The 20546-nt window shown below is 40.8% G+C and overlaps 1 protein-coding gene across 3 annotated transcripts in view; it reads left to right on the top strand.

Moving 5' to 3' along the window:
• The window catches only part of LOC130918774 (adhesion G-protein coupled receptor D2-like), a 138689-nt gene that overhangs the window by 92617 nt on the left and 25526 nt on the right, over positions 1–20546 (top strand). For all 3 annotated transcript variants that reach the window (XM_057840818.1, XM_057840817.1, XM_057840816.1), the window contains one exon: positions 7995–8074. In XM_057840818.1, the coding sequence (XP_057696801.1) occupies positions 7995–8074 (80 nt within the window). The remainder of the gene's footprint in view (positions 1–7994; positions 8075–20546) is intronic.

Genomic DNA, 20546 nt, shown 5'->3' with positions numbered 1-20546 from the left:
AGAAATGAACATCGAGGTACCATTTAACTTAGCAAGGAAAGGTATGAGAGTCATTTTTTTGAGTGTCCCAGAGCTCACGAAACTTGAAAAAATGTGCATTTATCAAGGTTTGTCAGCCGTGACTGCGTATATCCGTCAACCGAAAGAGGCTGATAGCACAAACATAAGTACGCCTGCCCCTCTGCTATTGCATGCGTCGTTGACGTTAGCGCTGCGGCGCTTTGGGCCCCGCCTCTCGGCGCAAATTCATTCAAACTTGCTGTTCCATCCAAGACGGCCGTCCACTGCTCACTTTCGCCGTAAAGTCCGATCCAAAATACTGTAATGCGCCTGGATGGAGGGATGAAGGAGAGGAGTGGGTATTGGCTTACCCACTTTATTGTGGCAACAATAATAAAGAAAAACAATAACAAAAAAACAGCGGGCTGCCACCACATGCGACTGCTATCTCTCGCTATCTGGCCCGTTCTCCCATTCTTCCTACTCGCTTGCCTGTACTTCACAGCTCCCAAGTCTATTGAGGGGGCCGCGCTTAGTTACGGACATTACAATACACAGTGAATAGGTTGCCGCTGAACCCTTCACACTAGACTGCCGCTAGTTCGAAACGACCTAAAAAAATGCAAGGTGTGGCGGATATTTTTTTTGGGTGTGGTGCTGCGCCACAATCATTTATGTCTAGGGGAAACCCTGAGTAGGTTTTGATAAGACACCAGATAGGCTGCTTGCAAGCGAGTTTTACCGACTAATCTCTTTGAAGTTAATAAGCAAGCCTGCACAAGAGTTCACAATCCTGGCTCGCATGTGCAGAAGCATGAAAGAAATGGCAGTAGCCTACACATATTCCAAAAATAGAAGACACAAATATCAGATTTAAATGATTCTTGCTTACTTAAAGATTCCTTTTCGTTTTAAATTTATATGTATATAACACGGACGCAAAGACAAACACCCGTGGTCAAAATTTTTGAGGCACTCATACTCCTGAATGGGGAAGTGTGTCAAAACTTTTAACCACAGTTGTATACTACAGCTTATGATGCGGAAGCTGGCTGGTCAGCCTTAACTACCATTTACTGCCCCAAGTGCAGACAATCAGTGCACGCCGGCTTAAAGGCATAGATTTCATTTAGGAAGATAGCTGAAGATCGGCGGACGATATATTGTAGTAGTGCATATAATGCAATGATTTGTAACATTCTGCTTATGCCGGAGTCCTTATATTACAGCTACTTTTCCAAAACAGGAGTAACAGAGACAAAACTAGATAATTTCCGGACAGATAGAAGAAACCTTATTAGCGCCTCAAAGCTGAGCCACTTGCGGTTTCTTGATAATAGTCTTAACTATCATCAAGCTATGTGATTTTTTTTTTTTTTTTTACCTCACTGAAATAAGATATAAATTATTTGCTTTATTTTCCAACTGTTTGCGTCACTGATCAGCAGCAGCACAGAGGAAATGGATGTTGAAAATGACAGGGAAATTCATTCATTCTTTGTTTCATAAAATAATGTCAAATCAATGTCCTTCATCCACTTCAGGGTGGGTCATTAAAAAGCATTAACAGTCATTAAATTGATTTCATCAAAATTCAGTCCTTAAAAAGCATTAAAGTAAATATTTGAGGCATTAAAAATTATGTAAACTTGATGGTTAGACACTTTTTTTTTAACATAATTTATTAGAGTTTTAGTTAGAGAACGGCCCCCCCGATCAGAACCCGAGTGGTGTTCTGTTATTGGACTTCTGTGCTCGTCACGGTTTGTCTATAACGAACACCATGTTCAAACATAGGGGTGTCCATATGTGCACTTGGCACCAGGACACCCTAGGCCGCAGTTCGATGATCGACTTCGTAATCGTGTCATCGGACTTGCGGCCGCATGTTTTGGACACTCGGGTGAAGAGAGGGGCGGAGCTGTCAACTGATCACCACCTGGTGGTGTGTTGGCTCCGATGGCGGGGGAAGATGCTGGCCAGACCTGGCAGGCCCAAACGTATTGTGAGGGTCTGCTGGGAACGTCTGGCAGAATCCCCTGTCAGAAAGAGTTTCAACACCCACCTCCGGCAGAACTTCTCCCTTGTCCCGGGGGAGGTGGGGGACATTGAGTCCGAGTGGGCCATGTTCCGCACCTCCATTGTTGAGGCGGCCGATCAGAGCTGTGGCCGTAAGGTGGTTGGTCCCCGTCGTGGCGGCAATCCCCGAACCCGCTGGTGGACACCAGCGGTAAGGGATGCCGTCAAGCTGAAGAAGGAGGCCTATCGGGCCTTTTTGGCCTGTGGGACTCCGGAGGCAGCTGACAGGTACCGGCTGGCCAAGCGGACTGCGGCCTCGGTGGTCGCCGAGGCAAAAACTCGGGAGGAGTTCGGTGAGGCCATGGAAAACGACTTCCGGACGGCTTCGAGGAAATTCTGGTCCACCATCCGGCGTCTGAGGAGAGGAAAGCAGTGCACTATTAACACTGTGTATAGTGAAGATGGTGTACTGCTGACCTCGACTCGAGACGTCGTGAGTCGGTGGAGAGAATACTTCGAAGCCCTCCTCAATTCCACCGACACGCCTTCCTTTGAGGAAGCAGAGTCTGGGGACTCTGAGGTGGGCTATTCGATCTCTGGGGTTGAAGTCACTGAGGCGGTTGGTAAGCTCCTCGGTGGCAAGGCCCCGGGGGTGGATGAGATCCGCCCGGAGTTCCTAAAGGCTCTGGATGTTGTAGGGCTGTCATGGCTGACACGCCTCTACAACATCGCGTGGATATCGGGGACAGTGCCTCTGGATTGGCAGACCGGGGTGGTGGTCCCCCTTTTTAAAAAGGGGGACCGGAGGGTGTGTTCCAATTATAGAGGAATCACACTCCTCAGCCTCCCCGGTAAAGTCTATTCAGGGGTACTGGAGAGGAGGGTCCGTCGGGAAGTCGAATCTCGGATTCAGGAGGAGCAGTGTGGTTTTCGTCCCGGCCGTGGAACAGTGGACCAGCTGTACACCCTCAGCAGGGTCCTCGAGGGTGCATGGGAGTTCGCCCAACCAGTCTACATGTGTTTTGTGGATTTGGAGAAGGCGTTCGACCGTGTGCCTAGGGGAATCCTGTGGAGGGTGCTCTGGGAGTACGGGGTACCGAGCCCCTTGGTAAGGGCTGTTCGGTCCCTGTACGACCGGTGTCAGAGTCTGGTCCGCATTGCCGGCAGTAAGTCGAATTCGTTCCCAGTGAGGGTTGGACTCCGCCAAGGCTGCCCTTTGTCACCGATTTTGTTCATAATTTTTATGGACAGAATTTCTAGGTGCAGCCGAAGCGTTGAGGGGGTCCGGTTTGGTGACCTCAGCATTGAATATCTGCTTTTTGCAGATGATTTAGTGCTGTTGGCTTCATCAAGCCGTGACCTCCAACTCTCACTGGAGCGTTTGGGATGAAGATCAGCACCTCGAAATCCGAGACCATGGTCCTCAGTCGGAAAAGGGTGGAGTGCCCTCTCCGGGTCGGGGATGAGATCCTGCCCCAAGTGGAGGAGTTCAAGTATCTTGGGGTCTTGTTCACGAGTGACGGTAGGAGGGAGCGGGAGATCGACAGGCGAATCGGTGCGGCGTCTGCAGTAATGCGGACTCTGCACCGGTCCGTAGTGGTGAAGAAGGAGCTGAGCCGAAAGGCAAAGCTCTCGATTTACCAGTCGATCTACGTTCCCACCCTCACCTATGGTCACGAGCTTTGGGTCGTGACCGAAAGAACAAGGTCCCGGATACAAGCGGCCGAAATGAGTTTCCTCCGCAGGGTGTCCGGGCTCTCCCTTAGAGATAGGGTGAGAAGCTCGGTCATCTGGGAGGGACTCGGCGTCGAGCCGCTACTCCTCCGCGTAGAGAGGAGCCAGCTGAGGTGGCTCGGGCATCTGGTTCGGATGCCTCCCGGACGCCTCCCTGGAGAGGTGTTCCGGGCATGTCCCACCGGCGGGAGGCCCCGGGGACGACCCAGGACACGCTGGAGAGACTATGTCTCTCGGCTGGCCTGGGAACGCCTTGGGATCCCGCCGGAGGAGCTGGTTGAAGTGGCTGGGGAGAGGGAAGTCTGGGCTTCCCTGTTAAAGCTGCTGCCCCCGCGACCCGACCCCGGAACAAGCGGAAGATAATGGATGGATGGATTATTAGAGTTTTCCACTATAGAGCCTACCCACATACCACATGCTCGCTGTATGGTTCCGCCCACTTGTCCGTCAAAACATAGTGTTAACCTGTTACGGCTACGTACATTTCTCCTATTTACGGCGTGTTTTTCTGCTCCTTAACATTAATAATCAAAATGGTGAAGGCGTGTGTGGCTGTTGGTTGCACTAACAGAGAAGATGGAAGGAGAGACTTGAAGTTTTACCGTATTCCGAGGGATCCAAAGAGGAGAGCGAAATGGACGGCTGCAATTCGACGTGAAAACTGGACACCAAAAAATCACCACAGACTATGTAGTAGTCATTTTATATCCGGTAAGATGCATTTAATATATATTTAGAGGGTTTTGTCCTGACAACCACAATTAAGATCATTGCTAGGCTAATCGCCGACAACATACGACGTAGTACGACATAGTTTCAAATTCAAGATGTTTGTGACTTCCCTTTCTTCCACCATCGTTATTTTTTGAATAATATTTAGCTGGTACCAAGTGAAAGAAACTGGCCTCGTCTACGGGGCTGACAAATAACCACGGTTAAGATCATTGCTAGGCTAATCGCCGACAACATACACGTATGTATGTAGTGAGTGCTATCGCTAAACCATATAAACATTAAAAGCCTTAACTCCATTGACAAACGACATGAAATACATTAGACTTGACAGTGGATGTTAGCAATAACAAAAGAATTCGAATTGAAAATTTCGTAACTCACCTTTCCAAGCACAAGATAGATTCCTGCCGAATTTTCGTGGACGAGGACCTGTTTCACCCAACCAGCAACGAAGTATTTATAAGCCTCCAAGCTCTTGAAGTTTTTCAAATTTTCGTGAGAATAGGATGATTTTGTGTGGACAAGATAATTGTAAATATCAGCGTAGCAGATGTCAGGCAGACAGGGCGAAGACAGTGGGTCGAAAAACATCGATTTGGGCATCAAATATGGATCTGGCGACTGTATAGAACGAAGCTTTTCCTCATAACGCCTTTTATGCAACAGATCCAGTGAGTTTGCGGCATCAGAAAGCACCGGGTCTTCCATGAAATGCATTTTAAATTCCGCCATCAATTGAAAACAATGCTAATACAGAGTCAAAATGACGGACAAGTGGGCGGAACCATACAGCGAGCACGTGGTACGTGGGTAGGCTCTATTGCCGGGTAGATAGGCCAATAAAGTCATTTAAACATGATGTTGGATGATATTGACATCTGTTTTTCATTATAAGTTTTCGGCCAATGTGCATGTTCCCTTCAAAGTGAATGTTGAAGCCTTCTACCATTGTTCATGGGCTGGTCACAGCCTAGCAAAGCAGTTATGCTTATTGACCATTAGATGTCTCTAAACTAAAGTAACATTTGTTATATGTGCATACCATTTGCATTCATGGTGCAAACATTAAATGAACAATAAATCAATGGAAAAATACTGAATTATAAACACATTACATACTTCATTCCCTATAGACCCTACTCACCTACATCACAAAATGACGTGTCGCTGTATCCGGCCGCCATATTGTCCGTATTTTTTAGACCTATTCTCATTGTTTTCAATTAGTCGTGCAAGTTATAGAGCAATTCATGGAAGCCCCGGTGTTATCTGACGCTGTAAACTCATTGGATGCGTTGCATAAAAGGCGTTATGTGGAAAAGCTTCAGTTTATCCATTCGCCAGATCTATATTTGATGCCTAAATCGATATTTTTCGACCAGCTGTCTTCCCCCTCTCTGCTACCCTGATATCTACAACTATCTTTTCCACAGAAACTCGGCCTATTCTCATGACACTTTGAAAAACATTAAGAGCAGCACTCTAAGCAACATTACCCCGTGTTACTTCCAATTTTCTAAAATGGCGACAATCAATTAAAAAAAAAAAAAAAGTTGACTGCGACGCGTCAAGGATAGGTGCATATTGGACTATTTCTTCAATAAAATACTTAACTGTGTCTGCCTCATTTGCAAAGAGACAGTCGTGGAAGATACGCAACGAGAAATTAAACCAACTTGAAGCTAATTTAATTTCACAGCAGCAGCATTTCGCAAGAGCCCGACGGTCGAAAGAGAACGCCACAAAGGCGAGATTGTTGAAATTATGTATTAAAAAAAAAAATAATAAAGCAAATGTGACACACAGAAGGGCTTGCTAAAATTTCTTTAAATGTATTGTTCTACGTAAATCAGCCCAGGTAGCCCCCCACATTTTTACCACACCAAATCAAGCCCCCTTTGCAAAAAGTTTGGACACCCCTGTTTAACCGATGATCTGTAGACGAGGCCAGCTTCTTTCACTTGTTGCCAGCTAAATATTATTCAAAAAATAAAGATGGTGGAACAAATAAGCATCTTGAATTTGAAACGGTATGTTGTCGACGATTAGCCTAGCAATGATCTTAATTGTGGTTGTCAGCCCAAAACTCTCTAAATATAGATTAAATGCATTTTACCAGATATAAAATGTCTACTACATAATCTGTGGTAGTTGTTTGGAGCCCAGTTTTCTCGTCGAATTGCAGCAGTCCATCTCGCTCTCCTCTCCGGGTCTCTCGGAATATGGTAAAAACTTCAAGTCTCTCCGTCATCTTCTCTGTTTTTGCAACCGACCGCCACACACGACTTCACCATTTTGATTAGTAATGTTAACGAGCAGAAAAACACGCCATAATAGGAGGAATTTACGAAGCGCTAATGCATTAACATGACGAGTAGACGGACAACATGGCGCGGGGGCGTGGCTGTGACGTCACGTGAGTAGGGTCTATACTGAAGCTGTGTGCCTTTGTTGTAATTTTGAGCCAGAAGCACTGTGTGAGCCATATTTGAAATGGCAGTGCCTTATTGGCACTTTTCCCTTGCACTTGATCAAAAAAAAACGGATGTCTGCACTATATTGATTTCAACAATAAATATAGTGGTGCAATAGAGACACTTTTCCCATAACTTCAGTTTAAGTTGTTCCCTTATTTTTTACAGAATGTTTATGGGAAAACCCTAAAGTTGTTACATTTATCATTATTAAAGTATTCGGTGGGGCATTACAATACAATTAGGCATAATATGTGGAAAATGAATGAATGAATGAATGTTAAGTCCTCCACCGCATACATCGATATCTGCTTGATATCGGTATCAGATTTTGACAGAGTTGGACAAAATCGGGGTATCATTTATCGATTAAAAAGTCATTCTCGGACAACTCTACAATTTGTGTGTTGGGCACTATCTACAGTTGGACATGGGCATTAAATTCATTGAAGTGGCATTAAAAGGCATGAAATGAGATTTGCCGATACCTGTAGAAACCCTGCACTAGTACTTCCTACAGTATGTAGGCTTACAATACTTATTCAGGCAGTGTGTGAATCTCAACTTAAAAGCACCAGCTGAATGCCTGGCACAAGTTGATGCACATGGTATCATTAGTCATCCTTGTCAAGAGTTCTCACCTCTGCTCTGACGGGCTCCAGTTGATCATTGTCGACGTTTTAGGCAATTCTCTCTTCAGCTTCTGTTTTGTCTTATGATCAGTGAATTTGAAGAATGCAACTACATTCATTAAAGGACTTTAAAATGGAATCTCATAAATGAATCAAATATTTTTGTTTGCTGTAGAATTTCTAAATTAAAAATTAAATTGTTTTTCTTTCTTTCTTTCTTTCTTTCTTTCTTTCTTTCTTTCTTTCTTTCTTTCTTTCTTTCTTTCTTTCTTTCTTTCTTTCTTTCTTTATTTTTGGAAAGTGTTTTACTGTTTGTATTCTTTTTTTCTTGTTCCTGAAACTCTGCTTGGCACTTGTTAAAGAAAATTAACTAAAGAAATATGATATTGTCTGTCTCCAGCTCAGGTGTCCATTCCGGCTATTTCAATGGAGTCTTCGCCATCCTCCCACAATTCCACAGGAACTCATCTGCATACAAAGGTAACTTACATAGAATAGAATTACAATAGAATAGAATTTATTTGTTACTATACATAGTACAATGAGATTAAAAGTAGCAACTCCCTTCCAGTCCATCAATGTCATACATACTGTGAATAAATACAATAAAATTAAAAATAAAATAAAACCACTCAAAAGTATTTAATTATGAAAGAGGTAGAGTGTTGATGTTAAAAACAATAGACAGATTGAAAACCAAGAATCATTAATAGCAGCAGTCTATGATAATAGCAGCAGCAGCAGCGACAATAATGCAACAAGGTCAATGGTTACATGTTTGCACTGAGAGAGTTACTTAGCCCCTAAATGTACACATAATGCCCGTCCATCCACAATTCCACACGCAGTCATCTGCATACAAAGGTAACTGACTGACTTCCTAAATGTTCACATAATTTAGTCACTTGCAATGGGACCTTTTGAGTCTTTGTGTTGACAGGAGGTTTGCTTACAACTTCATTCTATCTTTAACTGTGTAGCTGAAATAGACTTAAAGCAACACTAGGTAACTTTTCAAGCTTTATAAATATTTTCATAACGTTTGTTATGATATGTCAACTGAACAGTAGTTGAATGACAACTCATTTATATCTTGAGGGTTCGTAGGGTCTGTATCGCTTTCACCGGTCCTATTTAACGTTGAGGAGGGTGGCAGGAACCCTGCCACACAAAAAAAATGCAAATCCGCTGACTGCATTACGGCATGCGTTACTTCCCCCTTTCCCAATTCATTATAAAGACGGAAGTCGATAGGAACACTTTCGCGCAAAATCCTGCAAAGGTGGCAGGGCAACAAAAGAGACAAAAAGTTTTGTCCAAGGAGGGAAAAAAAAGGCTACCAGGATAAAACGATTTTCAAGAATAAACATTGGCCTGGCTTTCACTCGCTAGTGTGACACCCCTTCCCCCCAGCGCTGACAAGTCAGGTGATGTGAGGGGGTTAGCTACATTAAGCCACACGGTTGCTAACTGTCATATGCTATTGTTTAGCCGCAACTGGATTCATTACCTTATTACTATTCATCCTTTACACACAGCCGCTGGAAACAGAAATGTCGTTTAATCCATCTACAGGCGACCAGGAGATCTATTCACGACACTGCACGCTGGTCCTCATGGGAAATGCAGACTTCCTTAAAGCAAACACTACCCCTTTTGTCCTCCGGCGTTGCTTAAATTGACAAAAACGGAAAAGTTACCAAGTGTTGCTTTAAACCAGGATGAACATTTCTACTACTGTGGGATGAATGTTTCCATTACTGTGGTGAAACATCGTTAAAGGTTTTTTAATGCTAAAGCGTTTGTTTGTGCAAAAAAACTTTATATTAAACCAGACAGTCAAAAATAGGTATAAAATCAGGATACATTACGTTCAGTGCCATGAAAGATTATTTACCTAGTTCTCAAATATTTTGATCATCAAATAAATGTAAAGGAGCACCTAGTAAGCATACAGTTTTAAATTTATTTATTTATTTATTTTACTCATGAAGAAAAAAAATATTTAAAGTTGTCTAACACTGTGGGGGGAGGATACTGTAAGTACTGCACCTTTTTATGATTTTTGGGGGGTGTTTAGATGACTGATGACATTTCTGGGTAAGCTTTTTTATTTATTTATTTATTTAACTGACAATGATTGCCTCCACACCTGTTAAATGAAGAAATCCCTCAGATATAACAAATCTGACACAGTGAAGCCAAGCTATCTTAAAAAGCTGCAACAAAATGCCACAATTCAAGGAAATTCAAAAACAAGTGAGAAATCAAAATTTGAAAACTGTCATTCTGGAACCTTGCCTTCGTTAAACTTAGTGTTCATGAATCAGCAATAAGGAAGAGACTGGGCAAAAAGTGCATCCATGGCGGCGTTCCAAGAAAAAAGGTGAAAAATACTCAATCCTGCTTTTCGCCAGTAAGTTCTGAGGGATAATGTTGAGCCATCAGTTCATGACCTTAAGGTGAGGCACACTTGGGTTCTTCAGAAGAACAATTTAAATTCCGAAATGGATTTAAAATGAAGATCAATTTACTTTAAGTTAAAAAGAAGTCAAGTTAAGCTTTGGAGTGGCTTAGCAAATTCTGGATACGAATCAAATGATTAAAATGTTTGCTCATGCTTGAAAAATCTTCAGTTTTGCTGTATTAAAACAAATCTGCCAGAACTAGTCTGCTAATATATCTTCACAGATATGTGGAGAAAGACAATTTGATAATTCTAACAATTGAAGTGGAGAAAACATTCCAAAAAGGAGAGAATTGTTCTGAATCTGAATATACTGTAAACTATGTTTTTATATATTAACACCACATATCAAGTGTCTGTACACTGTTTGACATAAATTATCATGGGTTTGAGAAACCATCAATTATTTCATCAATTCACCACAACCCTCATGATCTTACTGTTATATGCACTCAAGCACATGCTCATTTCCATGACATTTGTCTACATGTCCCCCTAGTGACCAATGAAAGTACTAGAATAGAGAGTTAATGCACACTTTTACCACTGTATTGTTTTGTGTAGTTTTAATTTCATTCATTCAATATATTGCATTCTATTCATAGTCATATTATTTTTCTTTTTTTCCCCCCAAAATGACTGAGAATGCACTATCACTATGGACTGGTACACTAAATGCGAATAATCTCAAATATGTTGAAATATTGGGAGGTTATCAACATTTTCTTTTTTTTTATTTTTTAATTTTTTAAATCAGTTCAACATCTGACACAATTAAACCTTTCGTTTTGGTTTTCTGCTTCATTGCTGAACAATTGCTTTGTACCAACGTCAGACTGTCCTACCTCCACAGTGATTGAAGCCGACTTTACTCTCCATCCAGCTTTGTTGTTTCTTCTCAGATGTTGGGTGGTCCTTGTCTCTCGCTTTCTCTTCCACTCTATCTCCTTTTCACTCATTGTCAAGTTCACGGCATCTGTTTCTCTTTGAGCTTTACGGCATCAAGCCATGGCCTGAAACTCAATACTTGAGTATACACAATTAAGTTCACACCAGAGGTTGTTGGATGTAAGTATAGTCCCATTCTGCAAAATGTTTGAATCAGCCAGAGAAAGGGAGGTTAGGAGAACAGGAAGGTCATTTAGTCAAGGTTAAATAAATATTGCAGGTTAGCAATGCTATTTGCTGCATTGTGTAGATTTACCTTGTAGTTAAAGGAAATACAAGTCAGTGTTTATTGTGTGCAAGCAGACCTGTTGCACAGTACATGCATTATTTTTTTAACCCAAAATATATGTACAATACAAACAAGTTAGCCTGCTGACCCCTTGTTTAGGGGAAAGATAAAGGACAGCTCCTACTGCGTGCCACTGCATTTTTTACTTCAGGTTTTAAGCTCAAGATATGTGCATCTTGCTTCCTAACAACAAAACATTTACATTTAAATGAAAAACAACTCTTACCTCAGATCAGATTTTACTACACAATACACTTATTTCATTATTTATCAAAATGAAAAACATGCTAATTACAAAAAACATAAAATTAATAGATTCTTGCAATTGATAAAAACTGTGTCCCAACAAAAACTCCAGTTGACCTTCTCAGAGTTTTTCACAATTTTTCCCTGTTGTTCACACGCGATTGGGAGACCCATGACAGGCCAGGTGAATTCCCCCACGTAAGGAAACCCCACATAAGGAAACCCCAAATACACAGACAACCGTGCACACATGCACACATGAGATCACCCCCACACGTACATAGAGTCATTCAGTTATTTGATGGGCGTTTGATGAATGTGTCAGGAGTGTTTGTGGGATTTCCTGTTTTGGCCCATGTACCTCATGTGCTTCCTGGCAGGGGACTAGTTGTCTCATGTCATCTTTGGGCCTGGTGATACACATGCTATTTTCCCAAAGGCTAATCTATTGCTATGCAATAAATGACATGATAGATGTTTATCCCATTGCAATCAAACATTTGACATTATGACACCTAGTCAAAACATTCTGTGTAATAACCTTCCCCCCCACCCCCCCTTAAATTCTTTCTTAAAACACTCAGCGTATATTTTTTTTAGTTGAGTTTAGTTAACTTTCCATAGTCCCCTATATCTGTGGAAAAAAATGTTACCGTAGCAAACATCGAAAAATACATGTAGGCCTACAGGTAGCAGTGTTGTTTATAACGGCGTTAGAGTATAACGGTGTTACTAATGGCGTTATTTTTTTCAATAGTGAGTAATCTGATTAGTTACTTTTCTCATCTTGGCAACGCTGTTACCGTGACTGAGGATGTAAAGGTGTGCGTTACTATGTTGGTTGAATGGCTCATGGAGACGAGAGAGCAGCGTGGGAGTGGGGAGGAGGGAAGGGAGTTGTGGCGCCGTTGCAAACGCGATGCTCGATGGCTCCAATAATACCTGACTGTAGCCAATAGCCTACAAACTACCCCCACATGATGCTATGGTAGATATCACGTATACTGTATATAGAATTAGATGCGAAATGACAGACACGGCGGCGTTAGCACATTTATAGAGAACTAGATGCGAAATGATAGACTTGCCGGCGTTAGTAAACAGCCGCCATCTTAAAGCAGTAGTCTTCTCAGGAGGGCTCTGTTGTAGAGAACCATCCTAGCGAACCTAAGTAACTTTTTATTTAAAATACTCTTAAATCGGCAAAATCTTGACTTGAATCTATCTTTAAATGATGAAACAGTTTTAAAACTTTCACATGTCGAAAGTAGACAGAAGGGAACTAATGCAATAACGGGAGCAATTTTAACAACTTTAACGGTTGATTCACAACAATAAATGACTTCCAAGCATAGCAAAGGTTACTTCGTTGTTGTTGTTTTTTTTTTAATGAAAAAAAAAAAAGGAATGGTAACACCAGTTACTTTTCCAAGTAACTAATTACTCTTACATTCAGGTAACTGAGTTACTAACTCAATTACTTTTTGGAAAAAGTCATTTGTAACTGTAATGAATTACCTTTTTAAAGTAAGATTGACAACACTGACAGGTAGTCCCCGGGTTAAACTGTATTCGACTTTAGCGATTTCGACTGTACGACGCTGGAGTCCCATCCGCCATTTTGTCCTCAGTTGTTGTTTTTTTTTTCTTAGTCTCATAAAACAGTACTTTGTTGTACCCCACAGTGTCTTATTTTTTACTTTACTCATTTATAGTGAAGTGTTCTGTCCTCACTAGACGTGAAGTTGTTCAGCATTTCAGACAGCAAACAAGGCAATTGTGCTTTTTGAAGCTTTTTACTTCCTTCACTTTTGACCATTTGTAAAGCTGTAACACACAACTGCACACTTATGTTAAAAACGACATGCATTTTAACAATAAAACACGTAATACAAAACAATTGGTGGTCAAACTTCCATCTCGTCTAAATAATATGTACATTTAGTAAATTAAATTAGCTTAATTTGCCTAATAAAAGTCCACACTCTTAAATGCTACGAATGCTAACGTATTTACAATTCTTATAGCAAATCGCTCACACGTAACTCCACAAACTGTAGCTGTAAACTTACAGTGCCTTGCAAAAGTATTCGGCCCCCTTGAACCTTGCAACCTTTCGCCACATTTCAGGCTTCAAACATAAAGATATAAAATTTTTAATTTTTTGTCAAGAATCAACAACAAGTGGGACACAATCGTGAAGTGGAACAAAATTTATTGGATAATTTAAACTTTTTTAACAAATAAAAACCTGAAAAGTGGGGCGGCCCCCTTTCGTTAATACTTTGTAGCGCCACCTTTTGCTCCAATTACAGCTGCAAGTCGCTTGGGGTATGTTTCTATCAGTTTTGCACATCAAGAGACTGACATTCTTGCCCATTCTTCCTTGCAAAACAGCTCAAGCTCAGTGAGGTTGGATGGAGAGTGTCTGTGAACAGCAGTCTTCAGCTCTTTCCACAGATTCTCGATTGGATTCAGGTCTGGACTTTGACTTGGCCATTCCAACACCTGGATACGTTTATTTTTTAACCATTCCATTGTAGATTTGGCTTATGTTTTGGATCATTGTCCTGTTGGAAGATAAATCTCCGTCCCAGTCTCAGGTCTTGTGCAGATTCCAACAGGTTTTTTTCCAGAATGTTCCTGTATTTGGCTGCATCCATCTTCCCGTCAATTTTAACCATCTTCCCTGTCCCTGCTGAAGAAAAGCAGGCCCAAACCATGATGCTGCCACCACCATGTTTGACAGTGGGGATGGTGTGTTCAGGGTGATGAGCTGTGTTGCTTTTACGCCAAACATATCGTTTTGCATTGTGGCCAAAAAGTTCAATTTTGGTTTCATCTGACCAGAGCACCGTCTTCCACATGTTTGGTGTGTCTCCCAGGTGGCTTGTGGCAAACTTTAAACGAGACTTTTTATGGATATCTTTGAGAAATGGCATATTCTTGCCACTCTTCCATAAAGGCCAGATTTGTGCAGTGTACGACTGATTGTTGTCCTATGGACAGACTCTCCCACCTCAGCTGTAGATCTCTGCAGTTCATCCAGAGTGATCATGGGCCTCTTGGCTGCATCTCTGATCAGTTTTCTCCTTGCTTGAGAAGAAAGTTTGGAAGGACGGCCGGGTCTTGGTAGATTTGCAGTGGTCTGATGCTCCTTCCATTTCAATATGATGGCTTGCACAGTGCTCCTTGAGATGTTTAAAGCTTGGGAAATCTTTTTGTATCCAAATCCGGCTTTAAACTTCTCCACAACAGTATCTCGGACCTGCCTGGTGTGTTCCTTGGTTTTCATAATGCTCTCTGCACTTTAAACAGAACCCTGAGACTATCACAGAGCAGGTGCATTTATACGGAGACTTGATTACACACAGGTGGATTCTATTTATCATCATCGGTCATTTAGGACAACATTGGATCATTCAGAGATCCTCACTGAACTTCTGGAGTGAGTTTGCTGCACTGAAAGTAAAGGGACCGAATAATATTGCACGCCCCACTTTTCAGTTTTTTATTTGTTAAAAAAGTTTAAATTATCCAATAAATGTTGTTCCACTTCACGATTGTGTCCCACATGTCGTTGATTCTTGACAAAAAAATTAAATTTCATATCTTTATGTTTGAAGCCTGAAATGTGGCGAAAGGTTGCAAGATTCAAGGGGGCCGAATACTTTTGCAAGGCACTGTAATTACAAATGCATACACAAACATTTATTAGCTGAAACAATTTACAGCTTTATGTGGGCCAAACCAGAGCACAGGAATCCTCTGTCCCTGTCAGACGTCTCAGTCTGCTTCTCAGTCATACAAGTCAACAGTCCAGCCAGACCCAACGCTGCCACCAGATGGCAGTGTATCCTCCATCATCAAACAAAATACAATACTTTTAGACTTAATGGATAGTTATTTTGTAGGGGTACTTGTAAAGCGCAGGAACGGAACTCGTTTGTTACCCGGGGACTACCTATATTAGCTTTAAAGATAAAGAAAACCCTGTGATCCTGAGATTTTAAGTATTTTAAAATCAGTACTTTGTACACACGTCCTGTTTCTTAGGTTTAAAATCCCATCCAAACAAAAAGGTTTCCAAATGTTTTATATCTCATATCCTCTCTCTCTCTCTCTCTCTCTCTCTTGTTCATGCAAACGCACACGCACACACACATGGTGGGAGAAGCAGTGGTCACGTTCCATTAATCCATAACATGCAGTGGGGATTGATCAATTAGTCCTCCTTAAAGGTGTGGCTCAGCCTGATCAATAGCACTGATCACCAGGCAAGGGTTTTTCATTAAGAGGACCTGAGCTGCATGAGTGGACTCTATTAGCATAGATCACACTGGCTGTGAGGAATGCCAAGGCTGGACCAAGATAGCCTTCTGTACAACTGAATGAATGACAGAGAGCTTTACAGTTAATGCAATTTATTTTGAACATAAATTCAATGAAAAAAAAAAAAAATCAATGGATGGATTTGCAATGTTCAATTTTCCAAGACAATTTTATGCTTCTGACTGTTGGAACCAATTTTAGTTCTCGCATGAATTCGCTTGTTTGAGACTATGGTCAGAGCTCTCACACTACCCTGTTGAACTATTGTTTTGTTTAAATAAGAAGGTATCCGTATAGAGAGGTACCTTGACGGCAGGCGACTCTGAGCATTTAACTTTAATTCTTTTTGTACATTAAACATAGTTACAGCTTTATCAATTAATGACATGTATGACTTTTTTTTTTTTCGCTCTAAAGGGATCCTCAGACTTAAGGACTTGTAGGCCACAATTGTTCTCTTTTACTAAATTATGTTTTTAGAAACACATATTTTGTTGCCATTGATTTAAAAATCTATAATATTTAGTACATGTTTTGACCTACGGAGGGTGCCATGTTTTACGCGCGCAATGCACGCTGGGGGTAATGATGCGATTGGCCTGGACTGGGAGAAAAGCTGTGCTAGCTAGCAAGCGAATCTAGTATGACGACTGGCATGATTTTGTCACATTCTGCTGCTGGTCAGATTGTTTTGTTACAGAGATGTGGGATGAGTTCCCAAAGTCGTACCTGCATCCAATTCCAGTTCATCAGCAGTGTCTTTAAACTGATCCTAGGCGGCTTGTATTGACTTGCTGCCATTTGACAGTTTGTTGTTAGTGGTGCCTTGTTTTTTCGTTTGTCTGCCTCTCCCTCCGGTTTTCCCTCGTTTTTTTAATTTTATTTTATTTTTTTAATTGATCCCGACCTACTGTCATGAACCCTTTTTGTATCTCCCTTTTCGCGATCGGCGTTTTTTTTTTGTGTGTGTTCAATTAACCCTTTTACGCAATCCCTATGTTCTTGTTGTCTAGTTGCCGCCTGAAGTGTGCTGCATTTTTTAATTCCGTGGTCAGGCCAGCCGCACTTTCTTTTCAGGTTTTACCTCACAGACAGACAGCGCATGTGGATTGCGACTGCTTTATAAGGAAAGTCATGACTCTAATGTCATGCGAAAGTATAGTGGTCTGACTGCTCGTCTGTCAGACGGGAAACGAGGGTTCGAATCCCAAATTCATTTGTGAAATATCGACAGCTGTGTCTTGCTCTTCACTTTTCCGCTCAGGTTCAAAGTGGAAGGGCAGAACCAACGACATGTTTATGTAGCTAACGAGTGACACTGTGGAAGTACGGCAGTGCTGCCCAGTGACGTCACCACATAGCGTCGTCACCGCATTACGTAGTCAACGACAATGGCGACCTACTAGTTAAACTAATTTTTCAAATTTTATAAAAGCGAAAACATTAAGAGGGGTCTGAATATCAAATTATTATAACTCATACTAACATTTATCTTTTAAGAACTAGAGTGCAAGTCTTTCTGTCTGTAGTTCCTTCCCTTTAATAACATGGACAATGGACAGCTATAAAGCACAGCTTGTGTAACTTTAATTTCAAGAAAGAAAAGGCAATTTTAGACAACACAAAACAATAACCATTGTAAGAAAGTAGAAGGCAAAAATGGAGTCATATCACTGAACCCTGTATACAGTGTATGATTGTCTGTAAATAATAAGGACTTAATATTAATTGATTAATTTAATTATTATTATTTTTTTTTGGGGGGGGGGTCATATTATGTTTTGATCAAATATTTGTACTTATTACGAGAGCCTGCATTTTCTGTGAGCATTCTGATATACACTGACTCCAAATTTCCTTTATTTTTACTTTGTGGTTTTCCTTTTTATTGTTAGTTACCTGAAAAACAGCGGATATTGCTCCACAGTGATATTTCAGATTCAGGAGTCCAACGGAACCCATGGGATCAGCCACAGTTTAAAAGACAAAACTTCCACTGACAAACTCACCTTTCTCACCCTCTCCTAACCTCCACTGGGGCTGAAGGCCATTGTTTCACTTAAACAATCCACAATGAATTAAAAAATGGCAATGCTTTGTTCAGTGAGGCTGATGCATACTGCTGTCACAGAACCGTCGTTAATGTGCCATCACTGCATGTCACATCCTCGGCAGACACAGCCAGAGCTTCCTCCATCTGTGTGCGTATGTCAGGGTGTGTGTGGTTATGTGTGTGGTACTGAATGTGTGGTTGTCTGTGGAATAGAGAGAATGACAGGCTTACTCTAGATGAATTAGAATTAAAAACAGAGTGTTGGTAGGTAGGTCAAGTGTGTGTTAGTGCGGGTGTGTTTTTGTAAATAGGAAGGGAGTTGGTCAGTAAAATTGAGGTAGACGGGAAGAGATCATCCATCCTGCTTTTCCCATGACTTTTTTTCCCAACCAAATGAAATGTACAGGCAACTGCTAATTTTACACATTTATGAACACTGCTCATCTAAATATACAGTGGACCTCCAATAATGAGGACTAAGCCTGACTGCAAATAGTGGTTTTACATAAAAATTTGACATGACCCAAAAAGTGTAACATTTGTGATACAGTTCAGTGTTATTGCTGTAGTTTAGACCAAAAATATAAAGGACCACTTTTTTTTACGACGACAAAGGAAATCTTAAAATCTGGAGAGAAAAAAAATTCGGTAATAGGGTGGATTTGTAATTCCCAAACAGCAAGTTATTACGGCATTATAAATACTGCACAGTTTGGTATGTTTGTTCAAAGAAAACCTATAATTATAACTTTGATTATTTCACTTCTTTTTTGGCATTTCAAACTATCATTATCAGATATGTATACATTCATTTATTTCTAATATTCCTAGATTTAGATGAAAACCTTGGCTAAAAGGTCCCCAAAATTAACTATTTCTCCACGTAGACACACAGTAGAACTTGAATGTGTCCGATGGATGCCTCATTGGGATGTGTTAGGGAAGAAAGATATTTCCGTACAGCGTGCGCTCTTCGGTGGGTGGGAGTGTGTGATGTGGATGGACAGATGACACCCACATCCACCTCTACTGGTGAGAGGAAGTCCCTATCAGAGCACAACAGGAAAACGAGATAGAGAAAACAAATGTCCTTTTGGACATTAAATCACTTCCTTTTTTTACCTACTTCCCTCTCCATCCTCAACTTATTTCTCCTCCCAGCTGAGTTTAAACCAGCCTTTAAAAGCAATTCATTAGGCTTTGTAATCTCTTCGCAGAATTTTGCAACTTCCTTTGCTTTTTATCAGTCCTGTCGAATATTGGGAACCATTCACTAAGCTGTGGATGGATGCAGGTCAGTGGAACATTTGGTACAATGTCACAGAGAGTGACTGAAAAAATTCTGGAAGGATTTTTATTTAGAACATTCGGTGCAAATGCTTGATCCTCTGTACACATAAAATTTTTGCTCTTATGTACAACACAAAGGTCTTTGGTGAGCTCCTTGAAAAAAAAGAAAGAGACGGAAGAAGAGTCTTCAAGTTCAGAGGAAGCTGCATTTAAGGGTCAATATCAGCAACTTACTTAAAGTAGTAGTATTTCTATAAATATGTATACAGCATACAGTATATGGCGGAAAACACGGACAAGACTGAAAAAGCAGTTTCTGTTCTTGCACTCCTCTTTAAAAGAAACTGCTGTATTTTAAGCCAAAACAACTGTTATGTTTGATAGAACTACATGTCTATATGCTGCCATTACAGATTCGTGGAGCATAAAGGCCCCAAACTATTTTTAATTTGTCCCTTTTACAGACGTTTACAGATGCCGCGCAACCGCTTTTGTTTCAACCCAGCCATAAAATGAAGGTAATTAATTATATTTATTATTCAAAATGTCTGTCATTTTTAGCTTAGAATCATCCTTAAAAAAAAAAAAAAAACGACTTTAAAAAAATTATTCACTCGCATATTTTAAACTTAAAAAAAAAATTTACGTCATAATGAGACAAAATTGGATATCTACCTCATACCTGTGGCATAATTGTATTTTTTTTTTTTTTGTTACAGTCGCATTTTCTCCGATATATTAGATGATAAATAATCGATCCAAAAAGTGAAAAATTGAAAATAAAAAATTTAAAGGGTAAATATATGAAAAAGAAAATCTCGAACACTCCTTGATGTCTGCGATTTCTGCATCGCGACCCTTGTTATATTACCATGTTTCACTGATAAAATCCCCCAAAAATCCAGCTGTGCCAATTCACAGCTGTGTCTTTACACTCAGTGATACTGTACATGCTACATGGAGTTTTTGGATCGAAACAAGGTAAGTACGCTATAATATTTCGTTAAAGTCATGGCGTCTTTAATTCTGCTCTCGCATGTTCTTACCTCCAGATAGGGTTTTGCTGTTTAAAAAAAAAAAAAAAAAAGTTAAATGCCCTCCTGTTCAAAATTTTTCTTCCCCCAGAAAATTGAGATTTTAAGCTTTCCAATGATGTATCACACATGCATATAGGACAGTTTTGAAATTTGGCCAAAATGGGGGTCTCAGAGCGGAACTTCCAGTCACCTGAGTGTTTTCCGCCATACATATATACATGGTACCCGCGGGTTATTAAAAGTATTAAAAAAGCATTGAATTTAGTTTTCCATTACTAAAGGTATTAAAA

The sequence above is a fragment of the Corythoichthys intestinalis genome, chromosome 7, assembly GCF_030265065.1.
Source record: "Corythoichthys intestinalis isolate RoL2023-P3 chromosome 7, ASM3026506v1, whole genome shotgun sequence".
NCBI lineage: Eukaryota > Metazoa > Chordata > Actinopteri > Syngnathiformes > Syngnathidae > Corythoichthys > Corythoichthys intestinalis.
The sequence above is the reverse complement of the archived record's forward strand: the minus strand, read 5'-3'. Positions and strand labels throughout refer to the sequence as shown.